The sequence below is a fragment of the Emydura macquarii genome, unplaced genomic scaffold (genome assembly GCF_026122565.2).
Source record: "Emydura macquarii macquarii isolate MOO-44397 ecotype Brisbane River unplaced genomic scaffold, CSIRO-AGI_Emac_v2 contig_18, whole genome shotgun sequence".
NCBI lineage: Eukaryota > Metazoa > Chordata > Testudines > Chelidae > Emydura > Emydura macquarii.
In genome coordinates, this window is record NW_027130155.1 from 9,169,519 (window position 1) to 9,191,284 (window position 21,766).

General features: G+C 36.1%; 1 protein-coding gene across 7 annotated transcripts in view; it reads right to left on the minus strand.

The window, feature by feature from the left end:
• Positions 1-1,348: 1,348 nt before the first annotated feature.
• The window catches only part of U2SURP (U2 snRNP associated SURP domain containing), a 60,502-nt gene continuing 40,084 nt past the window's right edge, over positions 1,349-21,766 (minus strand). For 4 of the 7 annotated variants that reach the window (XM_067556756.1, XM_067556672.1, XM_067556585.1 and 1 more), the window contains 12 exons: positions 21,065-21,227; positions 20,375-20,454; positions 19,109-19,196; positions 18,221-18,343; positions 16,546-16,702; positions 16,307-16,402; positions 15,520-15,586; positions 12,981-13,143; positions 9,347-9,457; positions 5,116-5,234; positions 4,081-4,257; positions 1,349-2,062 (listed from right to left, as the gene is read on the minus strand). In XM_067556756.1, coding sequence (XP_067412857.1) covers positions 1,924-2,062; positions 4,081-4,257; positions 5,116-5,234; positions 9,347-9,457; positions 12,981-13,143; positions 15,520-15,586; positions 16,307-16,402; positions 16,546-16,702; positions 18,221-18,343; positions 19,109-19,196; positions 20,375-20,454; positions 21,065-21,227 — 1,483 coding nt within the window. In that variant the 3' untranslated portion in view covers positions 1,349-1,923. Of the gene's footprint in view, positions 2,063-4,080; positions 4,258-5,115; positions 5,253-9,346; positions 9,458-12,980; positions 13,144-15,519; positions 15,587-16,306; positions 16,403-16,545; positions 16,703-18,220; positions 18,344-19,108; positions 19,197-20,374; positions 20,455-21,064; positions 21,228-21,766 lie in introns of all 7 variants that reach the window. The other 3 variants (XM_067556509.1, XM_067556383.1, XM_067556444.1) reach the window with 1 other exon arrangement.

A 21,766-nucleotide genomic window follows, 5' to 3' on the forward strand; every position in this document is an offset into this window, starting at 1 on the left:
TATATTTTGAAAGCAAAATAACAGTATTTAAAGAAAAGCTATTTTAGATAATCTTTAAAACTTTCTAAGAATAATATATTTATTTCATTCCAAGGCCTGTACAGTTGAATTCATAGTATTGAGCCTGTCTGGTTTTACAGGCAAAGCAGTAAGAAAAAAAATTAAATGAACTCAAACATTTCTAAAACGTTTCTTTAAAATGGAGTAAACAAATACATTACTGTGTATTTCTCTCCCTATGAGTAATGCATCTATTCAAAAGTCATGCTAACAAAGCCTTCATAGCACACATGTATTCTCTTTATATTTAAGGGTCCAGAAGTCTCCTTCAGTTCCCAGGCTGTTAGGACAACCTCCAATAATGCTTCATCTATAACCATCACATTTGTATCAGTTTAATTATCACTACCTGAAAGACTGTAATGGGAAGAGGGGAGGAAAAATTAAGGGCCAAATATAAAGGTTTTAATAAAGGTATTTTAGATCCTGTATTTGCAATTGTCTACAGCATCTTAGGCTGACTACAGACATACAAATAATATACAAGTTTTTTCCCCCTTTTTTAAAGTTCAGACTATAAAAGCCACAAGTACGTCAGCATAATAATAGGTCATCTAGCACTCCACGGCTGCGATGAGCACAGCTATGGCTTTCAGAAACAGTTCACAGGAAGCCAGGTCCCTTTTTATTTTACATTTTTATTACAATCCACCCACTCCTCCAAGTATTAACATTGAACCCTCCTGATTTTTTTCTTCCGTAAAAAAAGTTTTAAGTGTTGCAGATCAAGCTGAAGAGATTTAAAGTTACATCAAGGCCTAAAGAGCAGAGTAAAGCAGGTGAAAATCTAAAACGAAGAAAAAGTTACAGCTGTTTGGTTCCAACATATGATTAAATAAAAAACAAGTTAATAAAAATTTAATTTCTTCTAACCTATTTTGAACAGTTTTCACAATTGGGAAATAAATTCAATAAAAAACATGTAATGTAAAAGCTCTGCTTTTGGAATAAAAATCTTCTTTAGAAAAACAAATCACAGCGTACTGTATGTTGCAATCATAACTATATTTCTTGAGGAAAATCATTCAGCCTTTGGCCTTTTTTCCTTTCATTGTTCCCAAGGCATGCCACTAATGTAGCTTACAGATGCATCATTGCACATATAACCCCTACACCTAAAATTCTCTTTGCTTTCAGAGATACTTCTTGTATTTAAAAATAGAGAAATACCACCAGAACAGGTAACATCTCTGGAACATAGGAACTTTTAAATTTGCCCAGTTGTAGGCACCAAACTGGTCAAATGCTCCTACATTAAGTATCACAATGGGAAATTACACCCATCAGCTGGATTCAAAGGTGCTTTTATTTTGATATGCAAACTAACAAAAAATAAGGACCACAGTTGTTGATGTATACTCCATTGAAGAAAGCTTTTAAACAGCATAGTATGTCTGAAATACACAGTACTTCCAAACAAACTATGAATGCATTTAAAGATCTGTGTTGTAAGTGGGGCAAGAAAACCACATTTTAAATTTCTGTTCAGATTTTATTTGAAATCTAATTCAAATTGTCAAAGCTACAAAAAGGGGGAAACATTTGTGTTATTTTTGCTATGTCACAACATTCTAAAACAAAAATATCACTACCGCCAGCAGATCAGATACACACATTTCTGATGAAATCTCTAAACACAAAAATGTTTCATTTGGGAAAATAGCCACAATGAAGATATTTTGTACAATATAAAACAATGACTGGTCTACAGATGCAGTTACTCATGAGTATACACATGCATTCACAAAAAATTCAGGAATGCTTTTTTGTTTGATTTTTTTGTTTTTTGTTTTTTAAACAGACTGTTCAGGCACAAAAACAAAACCGCATTTCCAGTAAGTGACAGCATCATAAAAAATTTTGTCAGTGTTTGCTTTTCTTTGACTTCTTGTGAGATCTGTGTGGAGAACGGGACTGCGACCTGGATTTTTTCCCTGACTTTTTAGGGGACCTGGATCGTGACCTTCTTGATCTTTTGGGTGTCCTTGAGCCAGATGGCGACCTGGAAAATAAAGTTTGATTACATATTGACAGATATCGCCTTTGTTTTTTTCTGCAGTTACATGGCTCTTTCCTCTGATCAACTCTAGATTAAAATACAGTGGAACTCCACTTATCCAATCTAATTGAGACTGGGGCCAGATCAGATAATCAAAAATTCAGATAATTAGGAGAATGGGCAAAGAACATTTTAAGATATGGAGTTGCTTTTAAACTAGATGACCCTTCCCAGAAAAGCATTGAAACATCCCACCCTTTTTATATACTTAACAGAATGTACAAACCCCTAGTTCTTGCAAACGATGTTTTGTTCATTTAGTAACAAGAAAACCAATATTTTAACAAGTTGCACAGGTATTGATCATTTTTACACTCTATTCTTTAACCTTGAATATTATAGGCACTGTCTACAATAGTGTTTCTCAACCTTTTTGTTGTAATTACCCAGGGACCCACACCACAGTGGACCTAGCTAAGTTACATGCTTCAGCCCTGCGCCAGCAGGGCTCCAGCTGTCAGCCCTAGTCCCGTCACCATCCAGGACTGAAGCATCAATTTCCCATATTTCTGTGTGTGTGCTTGTGGTTCTGTTAACACAGAGAGCCAGATAATGGAGGCTCAGATAAAGGGTGTTCTAATGTATTTGTCATTTGTAAACAGAAACTACTGACTTGTTACCCATAGGCACATCAGTCAGCAAGTACAATTTCTCCCCTCATATTATGCACCCTAAATTTTAAATGATATGTGCACTGACTCAGTTTCAGTGCTCAGAAATCATGAGAAAAACAGCACCGACCAGTGTCACTTAAGTCAGGCAAGTGATCTATAAGCTTCCCTCCATGGTTCTGCAAATGCACCTTGGGCATTTGCGTTAACACCAACTTATTTCAGCTTTGCTCATTTCTATTCCATACGATTATGCTAAATCATATTGTGCTAGAAAATATCTAGGATTCTAACCAAACATGTTGATAGGTTATGACCTAACCCAGGAGTCTACAGACAAATGGATAGTAAATAAACCTACTGCACCATCTGGTCCACTCTTAATGCACATGATTAATCTCATCTAATCTAAACTGATTGCATGTCTCATCCTCATCAGGCTACATGACCACTGTATGAACTCTGTAGAAAGATGTAATTATCCCAAAACAACTTTCTGCTTTAATATAATTGCTAACTTTCTCTATAAGGAAGTGATTACATACTTTCACTTGAATAAGAAACATCACAAATATGATGCACTACAACAATTTTTCTCTTCTCTGCTGAAACTTCACTAACATCACTACAACAAAATGCATGAGTATAGTAATCTAGACTTTCAGAGCAATCTTGAGTTTTGGAATGCAAACAGAAAAATACAAACCACACAAAATATTAATGAGAAATATATCTGACCTCATGCATAGAATAAGCCAGAGACCATTATTTTGGTGACAGCAGCAGTAGGATACTATTAGGTCATATCTAGAATAGGGAATTTAGGAAGTAATTCCCCATCACTGGAAGTCCTAGTATAGATATGGCAACAGTGGTTCTTGGCATTTTCACTACACTGCTAAAACATCTTCCATAAACCACCAAAAACTGCCATCTACACCTGTGCTCTCCGTAATGAGCATCTTCACTTAAATTGCATTTCTCAAACACATTGGTAAACACATGCATGACATCAAAGAGAATGAATAATCTTTGCACACGCCACCGCTGTATTAACTGAGGTTTTGCTGTAGGCCCCAGAACCAGGAGGAATACTTCTGTAGTTTGGCATTAGGCAAAGGACCTTGAATTAGATGGTTCACTGGTACTGCTGCCACCCTCTAACCCAATGTTCTCTACCATAAGAAATGCCATACTGGGTCAGACCAGTGGTCCATCTAGCCCAGTATCTGGTCTTCTGACAGTGGCCAATGCCAGGTACATTGCCAAGTGACCAAAAACTGAAAAACAATTACATACCCAGCCCTTGTATAATTTAAGGCAGATTTCCAGGAAAGATGCCTAGCTTACCTTTTGGCTTTTTTACTGACATCTCTAGGAGAATCTTTGTGAGATGACCTGGATCGTGAGCTCTCTTTGTGGGATCTTTCAGATCGCTCTGAGCGCTCCGATTTTGGTGATGGGGATTTTGCTCGTCTACTGCCACTGCTGCGAGATGGACTGGGTGATGTACTGTGTCGTCTTTTCCTTTGTAAAAGAAGCAAAAAAAAAAACAAAAAAAAAAAAAACCCACGTTATACACCACATTCACACATCCCCCTAAACAAAGGAGTCCCCTCCTTTTGTATAGGTTCTTTACCAATTTAAAATGCAGTTTCATTCATTCCTTAAAAATAATATAGTGTGAACTTTTTTAAAAAATCACAGTTTCCAAGTAGTTCAATACTTGATTGGATTTTTTATCTGGTTCACAAACTAAAACCTATGACTTCTTATCCCTGTTCATGGATTAGTGACAAATTTGCAATTAAATACAACAGTGCTACAAGTTCTTGAAAAAGCAAGGCATGTTATAAATAATGCAGCTATGCTTACTGAAGTAGTGCTGAGACTCCAGCTAAACACACATTATTAGAGGGCCAGCATGCAGTGTACAAGCAATTGTACAATTAAAACTGTTTATGCTTTCGTAGTCAGGTGAAGAATATTTAGATCAGAGCAATTTACTTTTCCTAAGTAATTTAGTTTTAGGTCCAGTTTTCTGACCAAAAGGTTATTTCACAGTTAATTTATTCCTAAAATCACAGCTAAACACAGTGCATCGTTTTCACTGAGGTCCTATTTTTATCCACTTTTCCAGATGTGTTGACTGAAACAAAAGGTTCAGAAAGTTACTTGATGAGTGGTTTGGGCAGGATCCAAATACAAGATCTGTTAAACTCAGAATCCTCTAATTTAGTGTCCTACAATTAGATTAAGATTTTAAATAGCTGAATTCCTTTATTATAGCAAGAACTACAAATACAGCTTAATTTCAAGTCTAATATTTTCTATAAAACTACTAAAATTATTTCCATGTGCTCTTGTACAGAATAAAAGCTGCACCTCTCTTTTCTTGTTGGTGTACATTCTTCTTTTTCCTTCTTGTCTTTGGATCTGGATTCTGATTTTTCCTTGTCTTTCTTGTCTCTTTCTCGTTCTCTTTCCAACTCCTTTTCTTTTTCCTGAGTTATTAAAAACAACTGAGAATTTCAGATTAGGTAAGATTTGTTCTATGATACAGAAAAAGAGTATCCAGTACATCCACTATTGAGTTACAAGTTTTAAGTGCTGGAGGGACAGGATCAACATTTGAAATCTGGGGAGCAGGAGAAAATAATGGTTACACCAAGTCCCCAAATCTTAAATTTACTTTTACTTATAGATTTCAGAAAAAAAGGAAAATTTAAACATATGAATACCTAGATTTTCTAAATTTCCATTTTCAGGAATAACAGGGTCTCTCTGTCTACTTAAGTATATATATTCTGGACTGGTCCCTGTCCTGAGAATGAAACTATAGACCACCTCATGACTGTTTATTCAATGCTGTAGAAAAATGAAATCAAGATAAGGTACGGTACCAGTCCCTGCTCCTCCCTGTAACAGTGTATATTGTCACATGCACCAATAATAAAATAAAATAAAAACAGAAACAATATACGTAGATGACTAAGCATGTTTAGTTTAATTATGCCTGTTGGATCTTGTGTGTCCCCCTGTCTGCAGAAAGCTGATTACAGGAGACAGGACTATACAGTTAGTGAGTCAGAGCACAGTTAGTTACTGAAACAAGATAAAATGTGGGCTTCAATATCATGTCTACATTTTTGTTATTTCAAAACTCTCTTTCTAGTCAGGAAAATTCTACTATACACTATATCATGAAAGGAGGATGAAGCACTCCAGATGCTGAGATAACACTAAGTGCTAGCATGGCAGCACCATAAGTATAGATGCTAATAAAGCAGCCTAGGAACCCAAATGGACTGACTTTTGAGAAGCCATCATCATACAAATGCTTAGATAGCTCAGAAAGATTATGTTCTACATTACAGTAAATCCCAAGACAACTATATTATTTCTAATGTCATATATTTTAAATATGAAATAGTTAAGTTAAAGCATTAACCTTGCATTGCCAGTCCATTACACCTGCTGTACAATTACACACTACCATTCCACTGAAGTCAATGGACTGCTAATGGACTAACTGGCACATTTGGTAGTACAGCAGACTAGTTTCAACTGGACAGACCTGGAACATTTAGCAACAATGAAGCTGTTAAATAGCTAAACATTGCTCTTTTCTCAGACCGACAGCCATACTATGAGGCAACTTGCCCTTGAAATGCCCATTTATTGTAAATTAAATAAGCAGAAAAGGGCAGCCACCTCAAAGCTTAATGTACTAACCGCAAATCAGCCATTTATGCACCACTCTGTTACAGAAGTGCTAGGTTTATTTTGCTGCAAACCCAAAGAAAAGATTTATTCATCAAATAAAGAAAAACTGCACTCTTTTAGCACCAGTGTTGTAAAGCGTGTCAATTGTAATTGCCATATTCAATATTTATAAATGTATTTATTTGTTTACATATTATTTTCACCTGTAACGTAATGAAAATCAAAAAAGAAGAAAGCCAGATAATGATAAAAAAAATCTGTTTACAAAGTGCTAGAATGAGCACCAATCAAGACCAAGCCATTGCAGAACACACACAGCATCTGACAAGTTTATCTAGATTGATTTTTTTTAATAACTCCATTTTACTACATACATTACGCTTGCTACTCAAGATAAACACCACTTCCCTCTCCAATTATAGCGAAGATAGAGAAAAAAAGACTCTTTAAATGTCAACCACCCTTAAAAACAGAAGTTACTGATTTCAAACACCAATCACTAAGAGCTACCATCATTCTCCAGATACATAAATTTCCTCCATGGATCACCATTCTGCACTTTGACAGGCCTCTTTCCTAAAGGTGACCTGCAAAGTCTATTTTTAAGTCAGTTACCCTTACAGTCATGTCCTGAATGCCCCAAAGAAAAAGAGACAGAGAAACACTAAAACATAAATAAATGTAGTTATTTGTGTTAATGTCCAACAAATTGTATGGGTAGTTCCAGCTTTGCTGTGACATTCCAGAAGCAATAATTCTATAATATCACCGTAAGACTGGCCAGCTCATGCCAAGGCCCTTAGGTCTCACTGAACACTGACAAATATGCATAACTAGAAATCAGTCTAGCTCACCTTTGTGTTAGTATTGTTAAAATAGGTATTAGATTTATAATAATGTGTTTAGACTTTATGAAATGCTTGTAGGATGCTGTACGCATTAATCTTATTTATAACATCAGTATCTATGTTATAAGGTTATATTAAGTGTTTGCATTGTAATCCTCTGTAATTGTGTAAGTCATCAAACAGGAAAGAAGCATTAATTAATGTCCAAATGGTGGTTTCTTAGAGAAGGTATTAGGTCACCCACCAAGGCCTCCTGAAACCAAATGAGCCATTGTGAAACATCAAAGAACAAAGACTTTGTTGACTGCTTCCCCCTACATCCATTAAGTTGGACTAGTCCCAGCAGCTTGAACTCTGGAGGAAGGGAATAAAAAATCCTGAAAAAAAGGAACTGTATTTCTGTGCTTCTTGAACGTAAGCAAGAGTTCCCCAAGGGTTGGTCTGGGTTAGCCCTAAAGGACATATAGGATGTGTCTACAGGACAGCTAGACACCTGTAGCTGGCCCATGCCAGCTGACTCGGGCTAGCTGGGCTTGGACACAGGGCTGTTTCATTGCAGTGTAGACTTCTGGGGTTGGGCTAGAACCCGAGCTTTGTGACCCTCCCACCTCACAGGGTCCGAGAGCCCACACCCCAGCTTGAGTCCAGAAGTCTAAACTGTAATCAAACAGATCCACACCCGAACCCCACGAGCCTGAGTCGGCTGGCACAGACCAGTCGAAGTCTAGTTGTTGTGTAAACATACCCATAGAGCTTGTACATTATAGAGCTTCTATTATTTTTTGGAACCTAAGACTCTGCCCCGGTCTACACTTATCTAGAAATTTAGCGGCGGTCAACGGGAGTTACGCAAGCTACGCAGAATCGACTGCTGTGCTTCCCTTCTGCACGCCGTCATCACTGCGCTGACGGGAACCGTGTTCCCGTCGACACGGCACTATGCCACTTGAGAGGGTGGATTTACTGCGTCGACTTCCTGACTGATTGAGCGGGTCTACACTGACCGCTCAATCGATCCAGAAAGATCGATCTGACGGCGGCAACTTTGCCACCATCAGTATAGACATACCCTAACTAATGTCTGTGTGTATGCTTCTACCAAGTATCATGTGAACTCCAGATGAAATCTAAGTATAGAACTCACAACCTGTTTGGGATTTGTCCCCTGCTTCTTCACAGTCTGCCTGAGGTTGATACTTATACTTGTGAGCCACTCCAGACAGCCTGGCAACCACCATTCCGAGTCACACTGTGGAGCCAGACCAGAGAAGCTCAGATTAAAAGTGTTTTTCATTTACTTGCCATGATTTTGAGAAGTTTAATTTTTACATTGTTTTGGATATATTTTAAAAATTCTTTCCAGAGCTCCTCTGGTCTGGCTCGGGGGTCCACAGCAGATTAATAGTAGCCGTAATGATGCAGAATGATTCATTCTGCCTGTCAGCACCAAGCTGGAGGTAGCCAGAACAAACTGAGGTTTAGGGGAACTAGAGGGGTTTTGAGTAATGTGTGTCCAGAATGCCATTCTTCCCCTTACTATTTGGAAGTATTCGACAAAATTAAGTTTTTAATCAGTTTACCAACAGAACAGTCAAAAATCTAGAGAATACCTGCACATGTAAACTGAAGATTCTTTTTTTCCACTCAAGCCAGTCTATACCTTGTGTTATATACTCAAGGAAATCCATAAGTGACCCTTTCAAACTTCTTAACTGATTTGCTACAAGCTGCTTTTGACAGCACTATTTTTCTATGCGTTGTTGTTTTCCAAAATAATTTACTGTTAGAACTTTAACTGTTGAGAATTTTCTTCTCAACACATTCTGATAACAATGAATCAACTCACAATGAACTGAGAAATACAAGATTATTTTGACACAAGTAAAAAAGTATATCCATTCCGGAGAAAGCACTTGGAGTGAAATACTTATTTACCAATATAATGGAACGTCAACAAAATGCATTTGTTAATACATTGCTTTAATGCAACACTACATCTGAAATCTGGAATCAGTACGGAATATAAAAGGAACATTTCTTACCCTCTGGAGCAGTTTGTCTCTATAGTGTTCAACCTGTTCCTGAAAACTCTGGCCTGGTTTCTTGGGTCTTTTTCCACACTCCAACTCATCCTGAAATTTCATCACCTTAAGCTGCAAAATAAATAACCACCATTCAAAATAAATTTTTTTCACTGGACTTAGCTTATCCACAGATTTTAGACAATTGGTCAAAAATGAAACTTCGTTGAAATAAATTTATATATTTTGTTCTCTCAATGTTAAGTGTACAAATGTCACATGTGAAGACATCAACATCAAAGTGGTGAAACTGTGCATATGAACTTAGTCACATGCAACTGTTTACATACTTAACAAGTTCCTAACAAAGATTGAGATTTGTTTTGTCATCTATTCAATTTGTGTCCATCATTTGATTTTATTACCCCCTAACATCTCTCTTGGAACACTGTCTATACATTTCTTGCAAATGAAATTTTACTGTGGGTCTCTTGCATACCCTATATCAACTTCTTGTTTGCAGGTTCTTAGAAATTGCCTTTTTTCATTTAGCCCCAAATTCTATCTCACTGAAATCAAGTGATTGTGATAGCCAAGCCAAAATTATCCTTCGCTTCTGGGATGTTTTGGTAAAATAATTCACTTTCAATAAGGATTATTTTTATGATGTAAATATTCTTTCATACACTGTCCATTACACCAGTGACATTCAGCTCCCTAGCACTGCTATAAGTAATGTTGCCCTTACTATGGTGGTACCTACACCATAAGTCATAGTAGTAACCAGGTAGTCTATGGAATTTTTCCTGTGAGGAACTTCTCATTTTTTCTCTGCACATTAAGCTTTTCCATCAAACTGATTCATAAAACTTTACTCTAACTTCTCACCTTTTTCTAAGCCTTCATTTAACACTATTTAGTTTCTGCATATAAGCAGCTCTAAATCATTAAGCCCTCTTCCAAATGACTATGCTGTATGCCTCCTGCTTTTATTCACCTGCCTCAACACTGACCTGTCCACTCTATTTACATTATGTCTTGCAGTGCTTTTAAACATTTGCTGCAGTCTCCACACTACACTTAGATACTTAAAGTCAAACTTACTTTTTCTCAAAATGCCATCTTTTAAAAACATATTTATTAAAGCAAAGAGCTGTTAACATGAGTTAGAGTCAGAAAATGGAAAGTTAAGTGTTCCTAGAGCAAAATAACTCAGCCACATTGCACATGGAGGAAATACCTTGTAAATGCATCTCTGCAGATATTCTGACAGGATTCCTACTCCTATGTTTTATGTTCCCTAGTATCAGACAGGCAGAATGCCAAAGGCTTTGGGGTTACTAAAGGCAGTTGTACTGGACTTGAGACAAAAGGCACCATGCATTTTAAGTGCTACTCATGGAATGTTACTGAGTGGAAAGCAAACGCTCCCCAAAGAAAGCAAGCCAATCACAAAAATAAAAAAATTGAAAAAACAGTGCCTTAAAGAAAGGCAGCACGATAAATATATACAAATAAGGTACCTCTGTAAATCCTGAGAAAAAGTGTGTGGAGGAGAAAAGTTCCATCAGAATGACATCTTCACAAAACCAGGCTTATAAAGGTATAAATTTCCCCCTCTTCTGAAGATTCCCCCCCCCCGAACAAAAATCCAATCCTCATGGCAAGTAGCTTGAGGAACATCCCAAAAGACAAAGAGTAACACAGTAACACTCTAACCAACATCAAGAGCTAGGCCAAAGAGTAGTGGCCAAAAGGCAGAGTCCAGGAAAGTGACTGCACAACTGCTTAAAACCATTACAGTATTTTTCAAATTTGGTTGTGTCTGTGCTCTTCAGTGAAGACTATTTTCATGTCAGACTACAAAGTTAATTTCTGAGAGTGAAAGGGAAAAAGAATGGAATATGCCCTGCTATACTACTGCTCAGGAGCAAAATTCAACTTTTTTCTGTCAATGGTGACCTGAAGCAGAAAGTTCAAAATCTAAGCTTTACTACATAATTCTTGAGATGCTTTGAAAAGTAATGAATGAAAATTAAGATTTTTAAGGACCCCAAAAGTCTGAAATTCAAATGGCAATATGCTTAGCACCAAGAACAAATAGTGAGAGATCATTTTAAAAACTTTTCAATTACATCTGCAAGCTGAAATTGGTGCATTGCTAAAGACATGACTTTAACACTAGCAGTACAGAAATGTTATGTGACATAGTAAGCCAATTTCCAGTTTGCTTCAACATTCATGAGGGTGTTTGGTACATTACAAATACCCATACTGCAAAGAGTCCCTTAAACCAGTATTACAGCAAATATTACTGCAAACTGAAGTTAGCTTACAAATGAACTTTCATTATACTAGCATTATGTGGGGATTTTTTTTTGCAAGATTATTGCCACCAAGAGTAGAATCAGAAATAAATTGTATTTAAATTTTCAAACAATTCAGATTTCATTCATTAGAACTGCTTCTTACCATGTGAATTTTTAAACTCCTGGAGGGCACAACACTCAATTATGGCCTGTTAATTTTGATAACCTGAGTTGTTAAATAGTGCATATCAAAGCATATTTGGGGAGAGTAAGAATTGGCATGCTCAAAATATTATTCTTTCATGTCTTTTAAAGGTATTATGGGAATATATTTATATACTGGTTTTATATAACAATAGTGTAATATAACAATAGTAGTGATTGTTGTGTAGGCAGTTAAAATTCCACATACAGTACACATTAACGAAAACATAAATCATGTTTTGTCACCAGAAGATGCTGAATCTACAATAAATAGCTTAACACCCTTGTAATGTCATTTATTTATTGTCAGAGATCTCAGTTTTTAGAGTACCACAACCCAATTCACTGGGTTTTAAACTGAATAAAAGTTGGCGAGAATGCTGCAGTTTTAAGACTGCTCTTGCATTTTTGTATTGCACCTGAGACCACAAGCCCCCATTACTGATTGAATCCATGCTGAGTGAGGGCCTTTAGTTCCACTCACACTTAGCTCTTCAGCCGATCAATCACTTACAGGTGTGTAGTAGGAGAGAGGCTACAGAATCTGTGCTCCCCAAGTTCAACAGATATTCTTGGAACTATGCTTGAAGGAAGAAGGGAGAAGGAGCAAGTACTACATGCCGATCTAAGACCATCAGTTAACTCCCCACCTGCCTGGGTGGTTTCTGCCTCCCTTGCTTGGTGGCCCTAGTACTTGGAGCCGTAACTTGTAGCACTGTTATTCTATCTATGGTAATAGACAGGAAGAAAAACTGGAAAGAGAAGAAACTTCCAGTCAGGGAAGTTAGAGAGAGCCACAAAGGGACATGACAGTCCCCGAATAGCCCGAGAGTCAATCTCACTTGCTAGAAGGGGGGAAAGTGGATAGAAGAATTGGAGCAAGCTAAGGCTGGTGATGGAGTGAAAGGAAAACAAAACAATGAAACGGAACATTAGGGCTGTATTTCATGTGACCCTAATTGCCCCCATTTTTCATTCTTTACTGAATTTTTGTGGATGGATATTCCTAGTGCATATACCCCTTCTATAAAATAGAATGAACTTAGGAGAATCCATATTGCAGGACTAGAATTCTTTAATTCAAAATATAAGATAATATTTTTGGTATAAAATAAAAAATAAAAAAACCAAAACACACTGACCTCAATTTCTCGGAGTTTGGCGCGCTTTTCTTCACTCATTTCCGAGTACTTGATTGATGACTTGGATTCAGGCATTTCTTCTTTGATAGGATTGGAGTACATATGCTGCTCTTCTGATTTAGAACTCTGAGTATCCTCCTCATCTTCACTTTCTTCTTCCTGACTTTAAAGGGCAAGAGTACAGAATCCATTGGTATACAGATATCTACTTGAGGCAATAATTTGCTTGAACATTACAAACCTTACTAATTGAAATGTCTATACTTCTTACAGTCTTGTAGCTGCAGATTTTGAAATAAATTAATCTTATTAACTGATATACCTAAACTTGCAATTAATGGTGTACTGTATTAGACATTGACCACGTGCAAAAACTTTACGAACTCAGTCACAATCTATAATTATGACAATAAAAATGGTGACCCAACACCATTTACAGGATCAATCTCAGTGATGCAGTTTTTGCTCTTCAAATGTAACGAGTTCCATAAGAAAATAAAAATATTCTGTTTTTATCATATTTGTTCACTCAGTCCTGGGAACTATCATCAGAAGTATCAGAATCTATAATGGTATTCCCAAACTGGCCACTAGAGTGCTGCAGCTAAACACATAATGCAGTCTTAGATGCTGTAAGCATTATTATTCATGCTCTCAAACTACTTACAGAATAAAAGACCAGAGATTGCTCAAGAACTATTAACACTGCATGAAGTATCCAGAAAAGTATATATATGGGAAAGCTACTAGCTACTCTTTTGATTCAAAGTAGAAAGTGAACCTTTAAATGGGTTCACAACTCTATGGGAATCTCACATGCCAAACCTCAGATAGTATTGGACACATACTATTTGACATGAATGGGTTACTGAATACAGCTTCTTTTGAAAGAGTGCAAATGACAACACCACTACAGCGAATAACTGATGAAATTAGAATGCAGCAAAGGTTGACAGAAAGTTGACAGTGCTAAAAACTTCGCTCTTATCTACATTTTCATATTCTCCCTCTTTTCAAATTTAATTTGGATTTTAACCTATGTATTCATTATGGCTTTTCCAAAAGAATCAAGTATCAGAGATGGAAAAGACCTAATAGGCCACCTTGTGAATCCATCACCCTGACTATGCAGAGCTGTTCCTTCTTAACTGCTCTCATCCACTGGAAAAATCTATTCTTAGAAAGGTCTATCACAAACAAGCTGAGATTATATGGGCCAAGTGAGCCCAATGCTGGTGGAAATAGATTGTAAAACACAAAGGTTTTAAATGGCTGTTTTTTTAATTATAAAGTAATCTTGTGTGTGTGTGTTCAGTACCTTCCTCCATCTCAAAGGAAGCAAACAGCTACATATTGTTGACACAAGTATGTAATTACTACCACAGGAACATAGACTTTGGCCTTGGTCTACACTACAGGATTATGTCAACATAAGATGCCTTCTGTCAACCTAACTGTGGAAGCGTCTTCACTTAAATTTGGTTCCTTCTGATGTAAGTTCCTCTCTATGCCAGTTTAGTAAAACCACTTTCCCAACAGGGGGAGAGTCACAGTCGATGTAATTAGGTCAACATAGTGTCAGTGTAGACACTACATTTCTTACGTCAACTGTTACTGGCTTTCAGGAGCCATCCCACAATGCCTCACAATCAATACAAAAGGAGTAATGAAAGCACTGGACAAAGGTGGATACATCTTGTGAGAGTATGAGAAGATACAAAACATCTTGAACTCTTAGTGGAAAAATGGCAGAATTATTCAAAGACTGAATAGAAGCAAATCCACTACTCGACATTCTGGGAGGTAGATAAACAGGACAGGATGAATATATTAGATTTAGAATTAACAACAATGCAGTACACATTGGCTAAATAGTAGAAGGATTCAGCACAGGTACTGAGAAAGTTGTAGCTTTTCACATATTACGAAGTAAGGAGGGTCTAAAGAAGACATGGCTAAAGGTAAGCAGAATGGTTAACAGATAATTTTAGGCTGTGTTCTGGGATCTTTCTCGGTTAGTTATATGTACATATGCATTTTTGCATCAAGTTATATAATGTTAAATATTGCTTTCAAAGAAATCTAGAAATAAAAAAATTGTACTATTTACATAAATATATTTTAAAAATATAGCCTTTCTTCAATAAAGAAGATGACATTTCCTTGATACCAAAATCCAAGCTCAGAATAGGTCTTTACACTAAAAATCAATAGACTGCTAGTTTACCAGTCACATTTAACTGTTATATGGGACATTGTAACCTAATGAATTACTGTATTTACAAACTCACTGGGGAAATCTTTAATCAGAGGGCTAATGATTTATCAAAACTTATCTGAATATAATCTCAATTTCAAAAAATTCTTGTATAGGATTTAGAATTTGTAGTCTTACACCAAGGTAATTACTACATCATCTTGGGTGAAAATCAAGGCCCCACTGAAGTCAAAGGGAGTTTTGCCCTAGACTTCTATAAGGCACTCCCTACCTTTCAGAAAAAAGCCTACATGAGTAAACTAGAAACATCTAGAGCCTTACTTTTGATTTTCTTCCTCTTCTGATTCGTCATGCTGGTCAAAGAGCTCCCATTTAGAAGTTGTAACAGCTGGAAAAAAAATAAGTTCTAAAAATAAAATTACTTCATCTGAATATGTAATTATAATAAAATGCAAAATGTAAAACTTGGTAGAATCCAGTGTTTGCTACAAATATCCCCATTTGGGATATGAATTACATCTTTATTCAAAACTGCACTTCATCAGAATAATTAAATATATTTCTGATTTATAAATTTAATGACAACACATAGCCCACTTAGGGTAAAATTTTCAAAAGCACCTGAATAACTTTTAGGAGCCTAATTTCCATTTTCAAAAGTGATATAGGCACTTATAAGTCTAAGTCTCAATAATCAATGGAACTTAGGAGATCAATACCTTACATTACTTTTGAAAACAGAACTCTGGGTGTTTTTTTAAAATGTTATCTTTAGAATAAACATTTTGGAATGGGTAATCTATAGTATATCACTAAATGTTTTCCAATATTTATTTGTTATGCACTGGAAGATTTTTAAAGTTGACATTTACTGAAGTATGAAAAATAGATCAGAACAAAGCTCAGTTTACTTCACAAAAAGTTATAACTGAAGGAAGAGCTTACCATTGAAATTATTCCCGTATTACTCTTTAAACTACATTAACAGTTTTAGATAGCTTACTTAGAAGTGTTCACGAAAAGCAGCCAAGTGACAATGAAGTAAAACATTTAGCTTCCAATTTACTTACGAAAGTGCCTCAATTTTAAACATTTTTTTTAAACTAACCCTGAGCTTCCAATTCCGATTCATCCACTGCTTCCCATTTCGAAGGGGCAACTTTGAATATGGGCTCATGCTTTTTAGACTCTTCAGAAGTGTCCACTGTTGAGGGAAAAATTTCATTTTGAAATTCAAATTTACAAAGGAGGCACCTGGCCATTAACTTTTTTAAGTCAAGTTCCCATATCAGCATTAAATATATTACATCAGGAAACCTAGAGTTCCAAATTACAAGCTGAACTTACAAGGTATACCATCAAGATCATCATCGAGTGACTTAATAGGGACTCCATCAAGATCATCAATGGGCGCAGCATCAATAGGAATTCCATCAACATCTTCCAGTGGGGCACCATCAAGCTCTTCCTCAATGGGAGCACCATCAAGATCATCTGGTACTTCCTGTAGGCAAATAAATTCCTTCAGCTAAGGACTGCCCAGTGAGTGATCTAAATTGTTAACTTGAATTTCTCTTATTACTTCATTTAAGGTAACATTTATTTACATGTTGATTTTTTTTTTAGTTACAGCTTCAAATACATGTTAAATAGAAAACAAAGTGTTCCTGGTAGCACATACATTAGTGCATTACTCTAAACTGATATTTGCTTCCTATATAAGCACAACTGCTGTGTAATTTCAATAGAAATAAATTATTTCATGCAAAACTGGAATTTGTCCACGCTTTACTTAGAGTCCGGCAATATCCATATCCAAAGGAAAAGATGAAACACATACACAAAAGTAGAGGTTTGGCTCAAATGAACCAACTGCATTATTTCACACAGATGGGCACAATTCCCTGAAAGGCTTTAAGCTGAGCAACTGGCAAATAGTCTCCCTCCTTGGTAACACCACAAAGCAATATTCACATAATTAACCACTGCTAAAGAATCTTTCTAATACATTAGGCACAAGCACTTTCCTTCAGGATTGTATGTTTTCCTGGCTCTTTTGTTTGCATTAACAATACAATAAGAACAATCCTACTTTCCATTTATATTGCAGTTAGCCTACCATTTCTTGTACACTATATTTTGGCAGTACTGCAATGCAAAGACTTGTTCTAACCCTATAAATGTTTACTAGCCTCTAGTGACTCGATCTTCCTCATTTAGGATATATATTTAGTTATAAAAACATCAATAAACATCCATCCTATGCTTTGGGTGTTCTAACAATTAGAAGTGTACAGTGCATCCCACTGTAATTATACACCCAGGCACCTCACACAAACATCCTTCAGACTGCCTGCTGGAAAAAAACCAAAAGCAATTCCTGGCTCTGATAGACTAAGGTGGGGGTAAGCAAACTGCACAGGCCATCCTGCATAATGACATACCAACAGTTCCCTCATTTAAACTGAGATACTTCCAGTTCAAGTAGCTCCACTGATTCCAACTGCAATACTACAGTAGAACAGTAAGGAGAGGATGGTTCATGTAACCATGTCCCAGACCATTTAAGACTTTAAAGGTTAATACCGACACTTTCAATTCCACCTGGAAATTCTCAAGTCAGCTCTAAAAGATACTTAGAATACAGGGTAGATGGCCTGTCACATTTTGCACTAGCTTCAGTTTTCAAATAGTCTCAGGATGTAACCCCATGATATACTGCATTATGGTAATCTAGTCTGAAAGCAACAAAGGAAAGAATTATGGTAGCAACATCCATATCTGAAAGAAACTGTCACATTTATCTTCCAAGGCACAGATGGAAAGAAGTTCTCATAGCCGCTACCTAAGTATCCAACAGCCACCTTGAGTTTATCAAAACCCATACATTTCAAACCTGTCATAAAAAGCAGCCCCACTCACTTAATCAGGGGTGCCAAAATAATCCTTGCCATGTTTCTGGTCGCTTCCCTCACATCTGCATCATTATCAAGGTTTAATTTTAGTTAAGCCATGTACTTACCTCTGTTTCTTTTTCTTCTATAATATTTACAAGCCCCAAGAAAATATTCTGAAGTTTGATCAAAAAAGGTTCTGGGTAAATCGCCCAGTCTTCCCATGCTCTGAAGCATGTCATTACCCGTTGCTAAAAAATACAAAAATACTAGCAATTTGTAATAGGAGGTATTTTTTAAATTATCAGAAGTTTATAGCACAACACTATAAAATTATCAAGTTTTAAAACATGCATTTGGCATATAATCCATTTTCAATAGAAAAACAATACTGTGTGTTTTCTGTACATATAAATTAGAAATAAATTTAGCTTAAAAGTAGCAAATGACCACACTCTGTTAAGGTGTTATAGTCTAATTATCAATCACTAATAAAACAAAGTGTGAAAATAAAATTGTGTATTCTGTGCCTGGCAATTTCTTGCCACATTAAGATTTTTTACACTGAAATGTGCATGGTCCAACACAAATATATAAAACTAAAGTGACTTTACTAGAACAAATCCATTCTCAAATGCTACATTTCTTTTCCAATTCCATGAGTATATATACTTAATTACATATTTAAATCTACTAAATGATGTATTTTCTTCATTTTAACTGATCTCTACCCTCAGGCAAATACCTTCTAATAGAAGAGCTATTTTTCCTCTTTTAAGCATTTTAAAAGTAACATTTGTATAAGGACACAGTCTGAACAAAAATTCAAAGCTACTATCTCTGTGATAGAAGAGACAGAAATGGAACTCTGCAAGTCCAAAACTATAATATCCTTAATTTAGAAGTTTCTGGAAGTTTGAGGGTTTATCAACTTTTGTTATGTACATATTCTCTTGTGCTGAAGTCTATTTCTAATTCACGTTCTCAATATGTCATATTAACAATAATGCACATACCTTGAAATTTTCAGACTGTAAATGGCCTTGTATTGTACGGTAGGTAGCATTGAGATCAGAAAATATCTGACATAATTTTGTTTCAAAACTGGAATTAAACACATTTCTTAAGTTAAACAGTGTAACATGAGGATTGTAGTCTAGTTCATACTGATTGCACCTAGAATTATTCCTTTTAAATACTATGGTTTCATCATCAGGATTTGTAGCCATGAACTCAACTATAAACAAAATACAGTTACCGTATGTGAAATCTGCTTCAGTGAACGATGGAATTATATGGGGAGATACTCATCACTGCTTCAACCCATTTACACTGTGTAATAGGAGTGAAGTGGCATAAAGGGGCCCTAAAAGCATGGTGTCCAGGCTGAAAAGAGTCCCTTTGTAAAGATATAATGGAAGACACCCATGCTTGACATGGAGGCAGAGGGCTACAATGTTTTGGAGAGTCCAAACAGTGCTGCAGCCTGCAAGGCAGCCTTGGGGGGGGGCTACCATAACTTTAAAAGGCCTCCAAAGAAACCCAGGAGCAAAAGGGTACAAAGGCTGACTCGCTATCCCTGGCTGAAAATTCTGCACTGTGCCTCTTATACTGCTTGGAAAATTCTGAGTGAAGTTCTGTGCCTTCACCTTCGAGATTTTCAAAGGACAAATTCAGTTTTTAAAACACTTCTATCTGCAAGGTTTAATTGCTATACTATTGTTACAAGTAACATCAACAGCCTCAATTCTTTAATGGGGCTCCACACTGGTTTGAGGGGCCACCTGCGTGACTCTCATTGCAGAACTGGAGGGGGGGAAGCTAACACTGGAACATCACAGACTGGAGGAAAAAATATTTCTATATTCTTTCAGCTGTATTCTTTGTGCATTTGACAGCATTTTATATATTTTATATATAGTCGGTTTCTTGATTTCCCTGTACAGTATGCTTCTCCTGATTGTGTGGGCCTTTTACACAGCAAAATGGGAAAGAAGAAACATGATTGTAAAACAACAAAAATCAGCAAGGAAACTAAGGGATGGATGTATGCAAGCAATAAGACACACCTACTACATTTTTTAGATGCATCCTATATACAATGATAAAAAGTAATAATGATACCCACCATTGAAGGAAGGAAGGTTTATCCTTTCCTATTTACAATACAATATTGTACTGCCCCTTTTATCCAAAGGGAAAAACAAGATGAATGTACTTTTAAAACTATGATTATTACATTCCTTTATTTCTATAATCAATTTTTAAAACCTGATACTTACAATTTTCTATAATATGAAGCATTGGCAACTTTAGCTGAAGAGTTGTATAACACATCTGACACCAAATATAATCTTGCAATCTACAATAAAGAGCATCCAAATTAAGACCAACTATTTAAAACTTAAATTACACTGTGATAATGTTGTGATCTCTTGGGAAAAATGTAAGAGACATGCAAATACAGGAGACTTTTGGCTATTTTAAATTAAACAAGCTTGATGCCAGCTATTTTTTTGTAACCATATATTGGCAGGCAACTAATATCCTTTCCTATATTAGTATTCATTTCCAGCAAGAACAGTCAGCAGAACTTCAGTACATACATTCACTGTACAATATTATAAAGTAAAAATTAGAATTCTGATTTGATTTCTGTATGTAGGAAAACCCACAATATTCTATTCAGGCAGTGAAAAAGCAACCTCCCACATGTATAAAAGGCTAATTTGGAAGGAATAGAAAACTTGAAAAGTTTCAAATGGAAAAATACTAGGCAAAGAGGGAATAAGAATTTGCTTCAACAAAACAGCACTTTCAGAAGAATTGGAAAACCAAACTTCAAACTCCGGTTTTAATACAGAAATTCACTATTACTTTAAACCTGGAGAACAATACTTTTAACTACATGCACACATTGTAGAGAAAGGTCCCCAAATTATACACAGTATGATTAAAGAAATTCTTCATACCTTCTTAGGAAGAGGAGTCTTCAAGATGGACAATGACTCAGTAATGCAGTCTACAATTTCTTCAGCAGCTTCAGCATTATTAAGACAGAAAACCATTGCATCGCCAATATCGTTCTTACGAGGCGTCAATCCACGCAGGATTTCCTCTAATTTGTCCCTCTGTCTAAAATTCCACACAGTGTTTTCCACATTTTCATTTAAATTAACAACACTTGCCTACAAATTTCTAATTAAGTTCGTAGTGAGATCAACTTGTTTAAGGCCAAAATAACCTTAATACTGTTATAATCTGTTGTTGTAGGTTTTCAATGATTAAGGTATACATATTCATTGAGAAGACATGTAAACTCCATTCAGATGAGACACTAAATTTAAAGACAAACTAGCCACCAAAACAAACCAAAGACGACTTTAAACTCTCCTCTAGTCTATGCCAAATTCTACCCTATTTCCAGAGCTACACATATTAAAATAATTATGTTGGTGAAAAGAAAGAACAAATAATAGAACAGAAGTCCAGATGGTAGCTTTTAGCAACACGTGGGAAATAGTTGGCAAAATGGAAGACATTTATAAGGAGAGAAAGGTTAAACCCTATTTTCCTCTCATAATAGTGTTACAAGTGATTTAATTACATTGACTTCAATAGAGTTATTCCTAATTTTTGTCTGTATGAGGGGAGTATATCAGGCCTGTGAATTT